Source organism: Erythrolamprus reginae, chromosome 7, assembly GCF_031021105.1.
Source record: "Erythrolamprus reginae isolate rEryReg1 chromosome 7, rEryReg1.hap1, whole genome shotgun sequence".
Classification (NCBI taxonomy): Eukaryota; Metazoa; Chordata; class Lepidosauria; order Squamata; family Dipsadidae; genus Erythrolamprus; species Erythrolamprus reginae.
This window is the reverse complement of record NC_091956.1, coordinates 39,482,116-39,495,181: the sequence shown is the minus strand read 5'-3', so window position 1 is coordinate 39,495,181 and position 13,066 is coordinate 39,482,116. Positions and strand designations below refer to the sequence as shown.

The window sequence follows — 13,066 nt, the reverse complement described above, 5'->3', positions numbered from 1 at the left end:
TAATTTAATAAAATGGATAAATTAAATAAAAAATCTCTGGCAACTAACTAAATCCCAATGAAGATGTCCCGCTCTTATCCTTTCCCTGGGTGTTATTGGCTCTTGAGAAAATGGCAAAATACAGTGGTGACACAGTGACTGAAGGGACCTCTTGAAGGATTGTCTCCATTCTTCCTCATTCCTCATCCAGTTCCAGTTGGAGTAGCAGGAGGAAGCTTGGAGACGATGCTCCAACGGGCTACGGCAGAAACATCTTAAAATAGGGGACTTGCAGTTAAGATTAGCAGCTTCTTTTTACAGCCCCAGGGAGAGAAGAAGTCACTGCATTTAATGATCCTGTCAATCTGCGTTTCTGGTAACCCTCTGTGGCTCTGTGAGAACTGAGAGCCGACCAACTGATCAGCTAGGCTCAGGAAATGGTGACCGCTAGCATTCCTTGAATGCCGAAGCCGAGGGAACTGCCGGAGTTGCTTGCCGCTTGTTATTTAACCATCTGTGTGCCTGCCTTTTCCAGAGTGGTGAGAAGTCCTGTCCTTTGGAGACCCTGAAATAGCGTCTCTCCATAGTGGTTTAGATCTGCTGTGGCCACAGACACATCGGGAGCCAGTCAGCTGGGGAGCGGAGGATGGCGGCTGCCTTTGAAGCTGACGCCGAGGACCTGATTAAGACCTAAGCTGCATTGCCGAAAGACCAAACACAGCTGAAACTTGGAATTCCAGGAGTCGGCTTGTCCCAGCCCAGGAGGTTTTCGCTGCCCCCCCCGCTCCGCCAATTAGACCAAAACCACCTGCAGCCCTTTTCTCTTCTTCTCTTTTGCTGAGCTACAACTTTCAGAGGCTGAGAGGCTGAGCTGAACTATCAAGCCAGCCAAATTGAAACAGCCAGACCCACTAGACATACTAACTGTCCTGAGACGCGGGAACACTGAATGGTGGGGGTGTTCGGCGTCAGAAGACCAGCCAGGTGGGGAGCTGCAGGAGGAGGAGAGAGAGGAGACAGAGGACTATGGGAAAACAAAGAGGCCAAGGAGGAGAATACTATTATGACCATCAAAGGAACATACTGTGGCTGCATGGAGGCTATGAATGTCTGGAGGTCTGGAGGTACTGTAAGAGTGGATGGGACAAGAGAGAAGGAAGATCTGGAAACATCGACATCAAGGAGTTTGAGAGACAGGGAAATTAATTTAACAACCAGCATACTTGGGATAAGGACACTCTACCCCCCCCTTCTTTGAGGAGGGAGGTAGATATAGAATGACTCTTGACTCTGAACAATCTTTGACTTTACCACCTGAGACATTGGCTCTTTTGTCATTTGCTGCTGACTGGATCTATTTTAACCAACTGAATTGCTGCATTATTACCTATATTTTATATATTCTATTTTTTCTATTTGTATCTATTATCTTTTTATTAGTATTTTAATCTTAGTATTTTTAATTATAAATTGATTCATATTTTAACTAAATTATTGGGGGGGGTTAGTGATGGATAATTGGGGTGGGTGTAGTGTGTATGGAGCGAATGATTGGTATGGATGGGATGGGTGGGATGGGTGAGATGAATGGGAAGGATGTAAATAATATATTTGGCCTACCTGGCACTGGAGAGGCAGGAGGGGGAGGGACATCTATCTCTGGGGTGACAGAGGGTCAGGATATTTTAGTGTTGCTGGGGAGAGGCAGATATGGTGGGAGCCACGGTGCTAGCCGTTCCAGGGGAAGGAGGGATCGTTGCTTAATAATGATCCCTTGTTCCGGCTCCGTGAGCTCAACCCAGAATACTGGTGACGAGTGTAAGTCTGGCCCTGGGCTCAGGTTGCTGCTACTCAATGCCAGGTCGGTGGTAAATAAAGCTCTCCTCATCCGGGATTTAATCCTGGATGAGGAGGCCGACCTGGCATGTGTAACTGAAACCTGGCTGGGCCCAGAGGGAGGAGTTCCTCTCTCTGAAATTTGCAAAGACGGGTTTCAGATATGGCATCAACCTCGACCCCAGGGAAGGGGGGGAGGAGTGGCTATTATAGCCAGGGAGAGCCTTTGCCTGCGTAGACTCGTTGCTCCAGAGATTGCGGGTTGCGAATCTCTCTTGATGAAGTTGGACTTAGGGGTTCAGGTGGGCTTGTTTCTCACATACCTGCCTCCCAGCTGCGTGGCACAAGCCCTGCCTGTGCTACTCGAGGAGGTAGCCGGGCTGACAGTGGGGTTCCCTAGACTTATTGTCTTGGGGGACCTCAACCTGCCGTCGCTCGGCGAATCCTCTGGACTGGCACAGGAGTTCCTGGCCACCATGGCAGCCATGGACATGACTCAAGTAGTACAGGGTCCGACTCATGAGGGGGGACATGCACCCGACATGGTATTCCTCTCTGAGCAACTGAGTAATGGTCTGAGGCTAAGGGGCTTAGAAGTGTTGCCTTTGTCATGGTCAGACCATTTTCTACTGCGGCTTGACTTCCTGGCTCCAATCCTCCCCCGCAGGGAGGCGGAACCGATTAAGTTGTTTCGCCCCAGGTGCCTGATGGATCCAGATGGTTTTCAGAAGGCGCTTGGGGTTCTTCCAGATACACTCGTCCGCAGTTCGGCAGAGTCTCTGGCTGAGGCCTGGAACAAGGCTGCAGCGGAGGCCCTTGACCGAATTGCGCCGCTGCGACCTCTCCGTGGTGCTAGACCCCGTAGAGCTCCATGGTTCAACGAGGAGCTCCGGGAGTTGAAACGCCAGAAGAGACGTCTAGAGAAGCGGTGGAGGAAGAGTAAGTCTGAATCCGATCGAACACTTGTAAGAGCTCATATTAAGACTTACAAAGTGGCGCTCAAGGCGGCAAGATGCGCGTATCATGCCGCCTTGATTGCATCAGCAGAATCCCGCCCGGCTGCTCTGTTTAGGGTGACCCACTCACTTCTTAATCAGGGGCCCTTACAGAGCAGTGCTGAGGACTTTAACACATTTTTTGCTGATAAAATCGCTCAGCTCCGAGCTGACCTCGACTCCAATTGTAAAACAGAGTCGACTGACAACGAGTCAGTCGAGGTGACTGGGGCTAAACATCTTTGTCCATCTGTCTGGGAGGAGTTTGACTTGGTGACACCTGATGAAGTGGACAAGGCCATTGGAGCTGTGAGCTCCGCCACCTGTTTACTGGATCCGTGTCCCTCTTGGTTGGTTTCGGCCAGTCGAGAGGTGACACGGAGCTGGGCCCAGGAGATTGTCAACGCCTCCTTGGGGAGGTGGTCCTTTCCGGCCCTTTATAAGGAGGCACTTGTGCGCCCCCTCCTCAAGAAGCCTTCCCTGGACCCAGCCGTGCTTAATAACTACCGTCCAGTCTCCAACCTTCCCTTTATGGGGAAGGTTGTCGAGAAGGTGGTGGCACTCCAACTCCAGCGGTCCTTGGAAGAAGCCGATTATCTAGGTCCTCAGCAGTCTGGATTCAGGCCCGGCTACAGCACGGAACCTGCTTTGGTCACGTTGATGGATGATCTCTGGCGGGCCCGGGACAGGGGCTTGTCCTCTGTCCTGGTGCTTCTTGACCTCTCAGCGGCTTTCGATACCATCGACCATGGTATCCTTCTGCGCCGGCTGGAGGGGTTGGGAGTGAGAGGCACTGTCCTTCAGTGGTTCTCCTCCTTCCTCTCCGGTCGGTCGCAGTCGGTGTTAGTGGGGGGTCAGAGGTTTCTCCCTTGTGGGGTGCCTCAGGGGTCGGTCCTCTCCCCCCTGCTATTTAACATCTACATGAAACCGCTGGGTGAGATCATCCAAAGGCATGGGGTAAGGTATCATCAATATGCCGATGATACTCAGCTATACATCTCCACCCCATATCCAGTCAGCGAAGCAGTGGAAGTGATGTGCCGGTGCCTGGAGGCTGTTGGGGCCTGGATGGGTGTCAACAAACTCAAACTCAACCCAGACAAGACGGAGTGGCTGTGGGTCTTGCCTCCCAAGGACAATTCCATCTGTCCGTCCATCACCCTGGGGGGAGAATCACTGACCCCCTCAGAGAGGGTTCACAACTTGGGTGTCCTCCTCGATCCACAGCTCACATTAGAGAAACATCTTTCAGCTGTGGCGAGGGGGGCGTTTGTCCAGGTTCGCCTGGTGCATCAGTTGCGACCCTATCTGGACCGGGAGTCACTGCTCACAGTCACTCATGCCCTCATCACCTCGAGGCTCGACTACTGTAACGCTCTCTACATGGGGCTACCTTTGAAAAGTGTTCGGAAACTTCAGATCGTGCAGAATGCAGCTGCGAGAGCAATCATGGGCTTCCCTAAATACGCCTATGTCACACCAACACTCCGCAGTCTGCATTGGTTGCCGATCAGTTTCCGGTCACAATTCAAAGTGTTGGTTATGACCTATAAAGCCCTTCATGGCACCGGACCAGATTACCTCAGGGACCGCCTTCTGCCGCACGAATCCCAGCGGCCAGTTAGGTCCCACAGAGTGGGTCTTCTCCGGGTCCCGTCAACTAAACAATGCCGCTTGGCGGGACCCAGGAGAAGAGCCTTCTCTGTGGCGGCCCCGACCCTCTGGAACCAACTCCCCCCAGAGATTAGAATTGCCCCCACCCTCCTTGCCTTTCATAAGCTACTTAAAACCCACCTCTGCCGCCAGGCATGGGGGAATTAAGACTTTTTTCTCCCCCTAGGCCGTTACAACTGTATACATGGTATGTTTGTATGTATGTTTGGTTTTTATATATTAAGGGGTTTTAATTTGCTTTTAGTATTGGATTTTATTGTATATTTTCATGATTGTTGTTAGCTGCCCCGAGTTTTCGGAGCGGGGTGGCATATAAATCCAATAAAACGTGAAACTTGAACAGATTTAAAGGCATTCTCCAATTCAGGAAGCTTCATCTGCATCTTTGAAGGTCTTGAATCTTGGGTGTTTCCTTATTAAGGTGATTCCATTCCATTCTGTTCTTTTTAATGTTTACCCTTTGCATTCTGCTTTTAGCTCCTTAAAATACCTATTTGCTAGGAACATCATAGGTACTGGTATATCTATCAATTTTCTTTTAAAGTCACAACTGTTTATTTGTAAAACTTGTGAAGCCTTTTCCTCCAGAAGTACCTGAAAGAAGATTGTGGATGCTGAATTAACAATATGAAACAACTCAGATGTATTGAATATTATTAATTTTTGTTGACTAAGCAACAGTAGCTTTCAGAATCTCCCTAAATTCTCACTTCTTTTATTCAGCACAACAGATTAGTTGGACCCTGCCCAAAGTCATTAACTTAAAACCATTCCTTAGTGTTATCATAAGATTAAATCATTACAGGTAGTTCTCAACTTACAACCATTCATTTAGTGACCATTTGAAGTTATAATAGCACTGTTGACTTACGACAGTGATGACGAATCTTTTTTCCCTTGGGTGCCGAAAGTGTGCGTGCTATTACACATGCTCGAGTGCCAATACCCATCATTCAGTGCTGCCCCACCACCCATGCATGAGCACATGATCCATCCCCTAGCTCCCCCATTTCCTGACTTTGGGTGGGCTCTGGAGGTCTGTTTTTACCCTCCCCAGGCTCTAGAGCATTCTCTAGAGCCTGGGGAGTCCTCTCTCCCAGAGGCTGAAAATGCCCTCCCAGAGCCTCTAATTGAGCCAAAAATCAGCTGGCCAGTGCACACATGTATGCTGGAGCTGAGCTAGGGTAACAACTCACGGGTTGGCAGATATGGCTCCGTGTTCCACCTGTGGCCCATGTGCCATAGATTTGCCATCGCTGACTTATGACTTACAGCCATTGCAGCATCCTTGTGGTGGTGATCAAAATATTGATCCCTGGGAGGTATAGGGCAGGAGACGGTCCTGTAAATAGTCTGGCCCTGAGCCATGTAAGGCTTTATAGGTAATAACCAACACCTTGAATTGTGCCCGGAGACTAATAGGAAGCCAGTGCAGCTCGTGGAGCAAAGGTGTTATATGGGTGTACCAAGGTGCACCCATAACAGCTCTCGTGGCTGCATTCTGGACTATTTGCAGTCTTTTTTTAAAAAAAATAAATTTTTTATTGATTTTTATAAAATAGTTACATAAAACAAACATATAACAGTGCACAGTGCGTGTGCCCATCACCTAACAAACAAGACACCCCCCTTCACCACCACCACCCATACAAGAGGATTCAAAGGTTTTGATTTGTTTATCTATAATTCCTTGGCTCTATCTTGCATTGAATATTACTAAAAGAGTGATTGCAGTTTATTTTTCACATTTACATCACAGATTCTACTCAACATATAATCTTTCACCTTATTCCATCGTACCATCAGCTTCTCCAATTTGTTCTCGTCAAAATTATTTAATCTTATTTCCATAATTTCAAAGTGTATGTGGTCCACCATGTACCAGTACCAATTTTGTAATGTCCATTTTGTGGAATCTTTCCAACCCAATACCACCACCGCTTGAGCACTTTCCAATGCTGCAGATTTTATTTCCTTGAATTCTCCTAATTTTCTTTGTTTAATTAAAATCGCTATTTCTTTTGTAATTATCCAGTTAATATTTAACATTTTATTAATTTCGTTCTGTACTTCATTCCAGAATGTCTGAATTTCTGCACACTCCCAGAACATATGCATAAAGATTCCCTTTTTTTGACAACCATGCCAACAATTACCCTTCTCTTTCCCCTGGAAGTGTGCAAGTTGTGCTGGAGTATAGTACCATTTATGTAAAATTTTCCTTCTCATCTCTTTAACTCTCGTATTTTTGATCTTATATATATTTTCTACTATTTCTTTCATTTCACTTTCATCTATTTGTAAATCATTTTGCCAGAATCTTGTCAAACTTTTTGTTACTTCCTCTTCCACCTGCAGTAACATTCTATATATAGTACCAGCTTGTGCTTTACTCTCATTAATCTTTTCTCTTATTATTTTTTCTAAACAATTTTCTTCTTGTAAAAGAGCTTCTTTATTCTCACTTTTATTTAAATGTGTGCTTATTGCATTAATCTGCAGCCATTTCTGTTGACCAATCCACCATTCCAATCGAGTTCTGCTAACTCTTCCATCCTTCTCATATAATTGTTCAATTCTCGTTATTCCTTTGCTATTTAATACTTTAATGATTCTGCTTAAGTTAACATCATCCCCTATATTCAATACGTATAACGTTGATAGCTTGGAATTCCTAGTTCCATATTTTCTCTGCCATTTAGACCATATTTCTAAACATGCTTTGAGAGGTTCGATTAAATTACTGATTTCTGTTCTACTCCAATTTTTAAATAATAACTCTTTATTATTTATATTATTAATTTCTTTTTCTAAATTTACCCATTTCTTCCCCCCCCCCCATAACTGTAATTCCATTAATCTTTCTATTTGAAATGCTTCTCTATATAGTACTAAGCACGGGCTACCCCCCCCCTCTTTCTGTTGTGCAAACTGCCAATGTTTTTTTATTCTAGGCTTTTTGTTTCCTTCAATCCAAAAGTTTAATTTACTATCCCATTCTCTCAGTTTTGCCCCCGGGAAGATACCCGGTAGAACCTGAGATAAATACATCATTTTTGGTATTATCATCATTTTAAGGGCCCCAATCTTGGCAATTCTTCCCAACTTTTTCCCCTTCCAATTTTTTATCTGCTTCTGAATTTTTTTCCATATTAAATTATACTTGGCCGTCACAATTTTTATCGGATTCTTAAACAACCAAATTCCTAGATATTTCATTTTTTTACAACCTAATTTCAATCCTGATATTTTTTGTATCTCAATTTGCTCTTTGGGGCCAATGTTTAAACAAATTATCTCAGATTTCTCTATATTAACCATAAGTCCCGATTGGTCTTTAAATTCCTAGAGCAATATCATTATTCTTTTCATCATTTCGATTGGGGTTTCAGACATCACTATAGCATCATCTGCAAACAAATTTAATTTCAATTCGAATTTTCCTATTTGGTAACCTCTCCATTCCTTATCATTTCTAATTTTATTTGCTAAAGTCTCAATTGCCAGTGCAAATAACATTGGGGATAGTGGACAACCCTGCTTAGTTCCATTCTGAATTTTAATCGTTTCTGTTCTGTTACCATTTACTCTGATATGAGCTATATTATCCTTATAAATTGTTTCTATAGTTCTACAGAATGAATCTCCCATATTTAAATCTTTACATAATTGAAATAGGTAATCATGATTAACTTTATCAAAGGCTTTGTACACATCTAACTTTAATATACTTAGTTTTCTTTTGGTATTGGTAGCATGGTTTTTTAACATTGACCACGTTTCTAATTGGTTCATAAATCTTTCTTCCTTTAACAAATCCATATTGGTCTTCTCCAATTACTTTTGGTAAAATATTCTCCACCCTGTTTGCCAATATTTTCATAAATATTTTATAATCCTGATTTAATAAGCTGATAGGGTGATAAGAACTTGGATCCATTAAATCACGATCCGGCTTTGGGATAGTTATAATTTCTGAGATTTTCCACGTCTGTGGAGTTTCAGAAGTCTTAATTACATTATTAAACAATTTTTCCATATGCGGTAATAATTCATTCATATAAGTCTTATAATTTTCAGCAGTAAAACCATCTGGACCTGGGGCTTTAGCAGGTTTCAACCCTTTAATAACTCTAGATTATCTCATCATTTGTAATTTTTGCATTTAGCATTTGTCTATCTTCTTCCGTTAATTTCTCATTAACCTCTATGGTTTGCAATGTAATATGTTCTTTTTTATATAAATTCCCATAAAAGTCACTCATTTCTTTTTCCATTTCTGCATTACTACGTTTAATTACACCTTCCTTATCCTTTAAAGCAGAGATATGGGATTTCTCTTTTCTTTTTTTCAAATAATGTACCATTTGTTTCATTGATTTGTTCCCCCGTCCCCTAATTCTCTGTTTTATAATCATCTTCATTTTATTCCATCTTTCTTCATCAAGTGATTGTAATTTCTTTTTCTTAAATAATAATAGTGTATTCCAAGCTCTATTTCTTGTAATTTTTAAAGTTTCTTGGATTAAATCTATTTCTTTTAATAGGTTTTCTCTTTCAACTTCCCAGGATTTCCTAATAAAAGCTTCAGTACTAATACAATTACTCCTCATGACAGCCTTATGTGTATCCCAAACTATTGTTTGCTTAATTTCGCCTGTTGCGTTAATACAAAAAAATCCACTCAGTTCCTTTTGTAATTTAATTCTATTTTCCTCATTAGCTGAAACCACAGGATTATATCTCCAAATCCTTTGTTGCCTGCCAGCCTCTAACTCAATCACTGCTAATAATGGAGCATGGTCTGATAACCAAATGCTTTTCACTTCCACTTTCTTGAGCTGTGCCTCAGCTGTTTTATTAATTAACATATAATCAATGCAACTAAATTTATTATGTCTTGCTGAATAAAATGTGTCCCTGTTTACTATATTTTCATGTAAATCCATCATATTAATTTTATTTAAGTGTAATTTTTTCTTTTCACCCCTCCCTGCTGTTAATTCCAAATTGAAATCGCCTGCTAAAATCACTGTGCCTTCCGCAAAATTATCTAGTCTACGCTTTACATTCATTATGAATTGTTTTGCATTTACATTGGGGGCATAAATTACTGCTAAGGTTACTAGCTTATTATTTATTTTCCCCTTAATAAATAGCATTCTACCGTCTTTGTCTCTTTTAATATTAGTTAATTGAAATAAAAATCTTCGGTTAATCAAGATAGCGACTCCTCTGGATTTTGCTGTCCCTCTCGACTCATAAACCTGTTGCCACTCGCTATTTGTAACTAATTTATCTGTTTTTTCCCTTCCTTTATGAGTTTCTGATAAAAATAAGATATCAGCTTAACTGTCCCTAGCTAGCTTCATGATTCTATAACGTTTTTTCTGTGATGAAAGACCATTTACATTCAACGACAATAACACTGTCTCACCCATTTACATAATTTTAAATACATTTCCCCCTCCTGCAAAACAGAGCCTGCTGGAAGAATGCTTATTAATTACCATGAATCCCCACCCTAGTGCCTCTTCCCTAGCACCCCCCCAAGGGGAGGCAATGAAAAAACCTTTCGTTATCTGTTCTGTCTGGGTTTTCCCAGACCTCCACACCCACTGAAAAATAGCCAGACACTCTGGTAAAAGCCAAAAGTAATTTATAGCAGGAAAAAATAAGCACAAAGGAAAACCTGTCTTCACAGCAGACAGGTTACAATACTTTACAACAGGGTCCTGATGTCCAGTCAATTCCAAAAGCTTCTTGCTGGCACACCCCCCCAAGGTTTCAAGAGTCCAAGGCACAAACCAGGATTGTAGCCACCAAAGTTCACAAACAGGTCTCACGAATCTCCAAGATAAAACTCCACAAGCCAGGAAGGGTGGGGCCGCCTTTTATCCTTTCCCAAGCACCACACCCAAACCCAGCTGCAACCCCTAATGCTGGAAATATCTGGCCAATTGCGTTCTTCTCTCGTTAGCTCTCCTCTGTCGCATATCTATGAAGTCACTAGCATCTTCCCCCAGGGAATCCAGGCTGCTTGCTGGGGAGAGCTCCCCCTGGTGGAACTCTGGCTGTCCTTCATCTTCAGCCTGGGATTCAGCTTCTTCATCAGTCTGCCCCTCCTGGTCCTCAGCCTCTGAGCCGGACACCGACAGCAAATCAGCCATTCCCGGAGGGGTCCCAGGCTGAACCACAACATTATCCAAGAGGCACTCCTGGATTTGCGTTCCACTAGAAAGCTCCCCCGTCTCTCCCCATTTAGTACCATATAAAAAGATTCCCCCCTCCTTCCCTCTTTTCCCCTTATTGGTTAGCAAGAAAAAAAGAAAAATACACAAAGAAGAGGTTAATTAGTTGAAAACCATAATACCATATTAGCAAATCAACTCAGTTCAGTTCATTATTTCTTCTTCTGGCGCGTAACTCTTGGCTCTTCTCTTTTCTCTTTCTCCTGAAGAAATTCCAGTTCCTTTTGCAGAGCTGCAATTTTTTCCTCCTTACTTTGTTCTGCTGCACGAATCGGTTGAAGCATAAACAAATCATCTTCCCTTCTTCCATGTCTCGCATCCCCGTCTCCTACTTCTGGCTGGCTCTTCGATGTCGATGCCTGGGAAATTTCCTTCAAATCAATCCCCAGCTGTTGAAGCAGTTTCTTCCCCTCCTTCAGAGATCTCGCCTGGAAAACTTTGGAGTCTTTGAAAACAATTACTGTAGCAGGATAACGCCATGAGAACCGGATTCCATTTTCGTAAAGTTGGGAGGTGACTTCTCTCATCTGATTTCTCATCTTGAGGGTTTCTGCAGACAAGCCCCATGTAGAGCGCATTGCAATAATCAAGAGGGGCCTGAGTGACTGTGCGAGAGCCTCCTGGTCCAAGTAGGGCCGCAACTGGTGTACCAGGTGAACCTGAGCAAAGGTTTCCCTGGCCACAGCTGAAATGTGATGGTCAAACTCAGCCGTGGGTCCAGGAGAATACCCAAGTTGTGGACCCTATCTGAGGGGGACAATATTCCCCCCCCACAGAGCAATGGACGGACAGATCTAAAAGTCCTTAGGAGGGAAAGCCCACAGCCACTTGGTCTTGTCTGGGTTGAATCTGAGCCTGTTGGCCCCCATCCAGATCCTCACAGCTTCCAGGCACCGGCACATCACATCCACCGCTTGACTGAATTGGCATGTGGTGGAGATGTATAACTGAGTACCATCAGCGAACTGATGATTCCTCATCCCATGTGGACCTCTGCCCCCCCCCCACTAACACCATATGCGAACGACCAGAGAGATAGGAGGAGAACCACCATAAAATGGTGCCTCCCACTCCCAATCCCTCCCACTCCCAATCCCTCCAGTCGTTGCAGAAGGATACCATGGTAGATGGTATCGAAGGCCACGGAAAGGTCAAGGAGCACCAGGATAGTGGAATGTCCCCTATCCCGGGCCTTCCATCAGCATGACCAATGCGGTTTCCATGCTGTGACCGGTCCTGAAACCAGACTGGAAGGAATCAGTTGCAGTGTCCCAGGGTCACGTGATCACCTTTTGTAATTTTGCTGATAAGCAAAGTCAATGGAAAAGCCAGATTCACTTAACAACCCTTTTAGCAACTTAACAAGTGCAGCTATTCATTTAACTGGCAGAAAAGATTGCAAAATTCACTTAACAACCATCTCACTCAAAAACAGAAGATTGGGGCTCAGCTGTAAATGTAAGTTTAGGACTACCTGCATTACATACACTAAGTTGGTTCTCTAAAACAAATATTGATGGACAGCATCATATATGGCCACTTCAATATCAGAAAATACTTCCTTGATAATTTTACTTTGGAGTCAGATATCTAACAATTATATTTAATTCTATAAAAGTAAGAATAAGTCTTTCTTCTGTATTGTCTTTTGCTACCTAGTATTGGGGTATTTTTTGCCTACGCCGCTAACCAGCATCTCACAAGCCAAGTCCGAGGAGCCAGGGGACTCATGAACAATAATTTCAGAGACCTTCAGATGTTCCTGAATGGAACTCCCGGGGTAATGTACCATTTTTCTTTGAGTGATTTAATGTGGTATTAGGAAAGTAGACATGCAATGATTTCATAACTGGATTCAATTTTACATTAGCATTGTAGTACGAGATATAAAAAACATTATTAAAAGCATGCCACTTAAAACTGAACTCATACTTGACAATTGATTTTGTATATTGTAATGTGCACCATTAGTTACAATATTTCACAGCATTTTGTTTTTAACATTCTTCCAGTAAGTGTGGGAATCTTCCATAATAAAAATTGACATCTAAACTTTTGAGGGGCATATGGCTTGCAGTAGAAGATCTGTTTGATCATACATTTCCCTCAGATGCCTCTATAAAACACAAAATAGTGTAACCCCAGACTTCTACTCAAGTTCACCAGCAGTTAATATTAAGAGTTTATATAGTCATTATGATTAGGAGAAAAATTCCCAATTAGGCTGTGAAGTAAACTGGGTATTGAATAATAATAATAATAATAATAATAATAATAATTAATAATAATTTATTAGATTTGTATCCCACTCCTCTCTGAGGACTTGGAACG

At 43.0% G+C, this 13,066-nt stretch overlaps 1 protein-coding gene across 1 annotated transcript in view; it reads left to right on the top strand.

Moving 5' to 3' along the window:
- PROM1 (prominin 1) overlaps window positions 1–13,066 on the top strand; it is a 541,566-nt gene that overhangs the window by 284,912 nt on the left and 243,588 nt on the right. Inside the window, exon 6 of the mRNA XM_070757376.1 lies at window positions 12,395–12,515. Within this exon, the coding sequence (XP_070613477.1) occupies window positions 12,395–12,515 (121 nt within the window). The remainder of the gene's footprint in view (window positions 1–12,394; window positions 12,516–13,066) is intronic.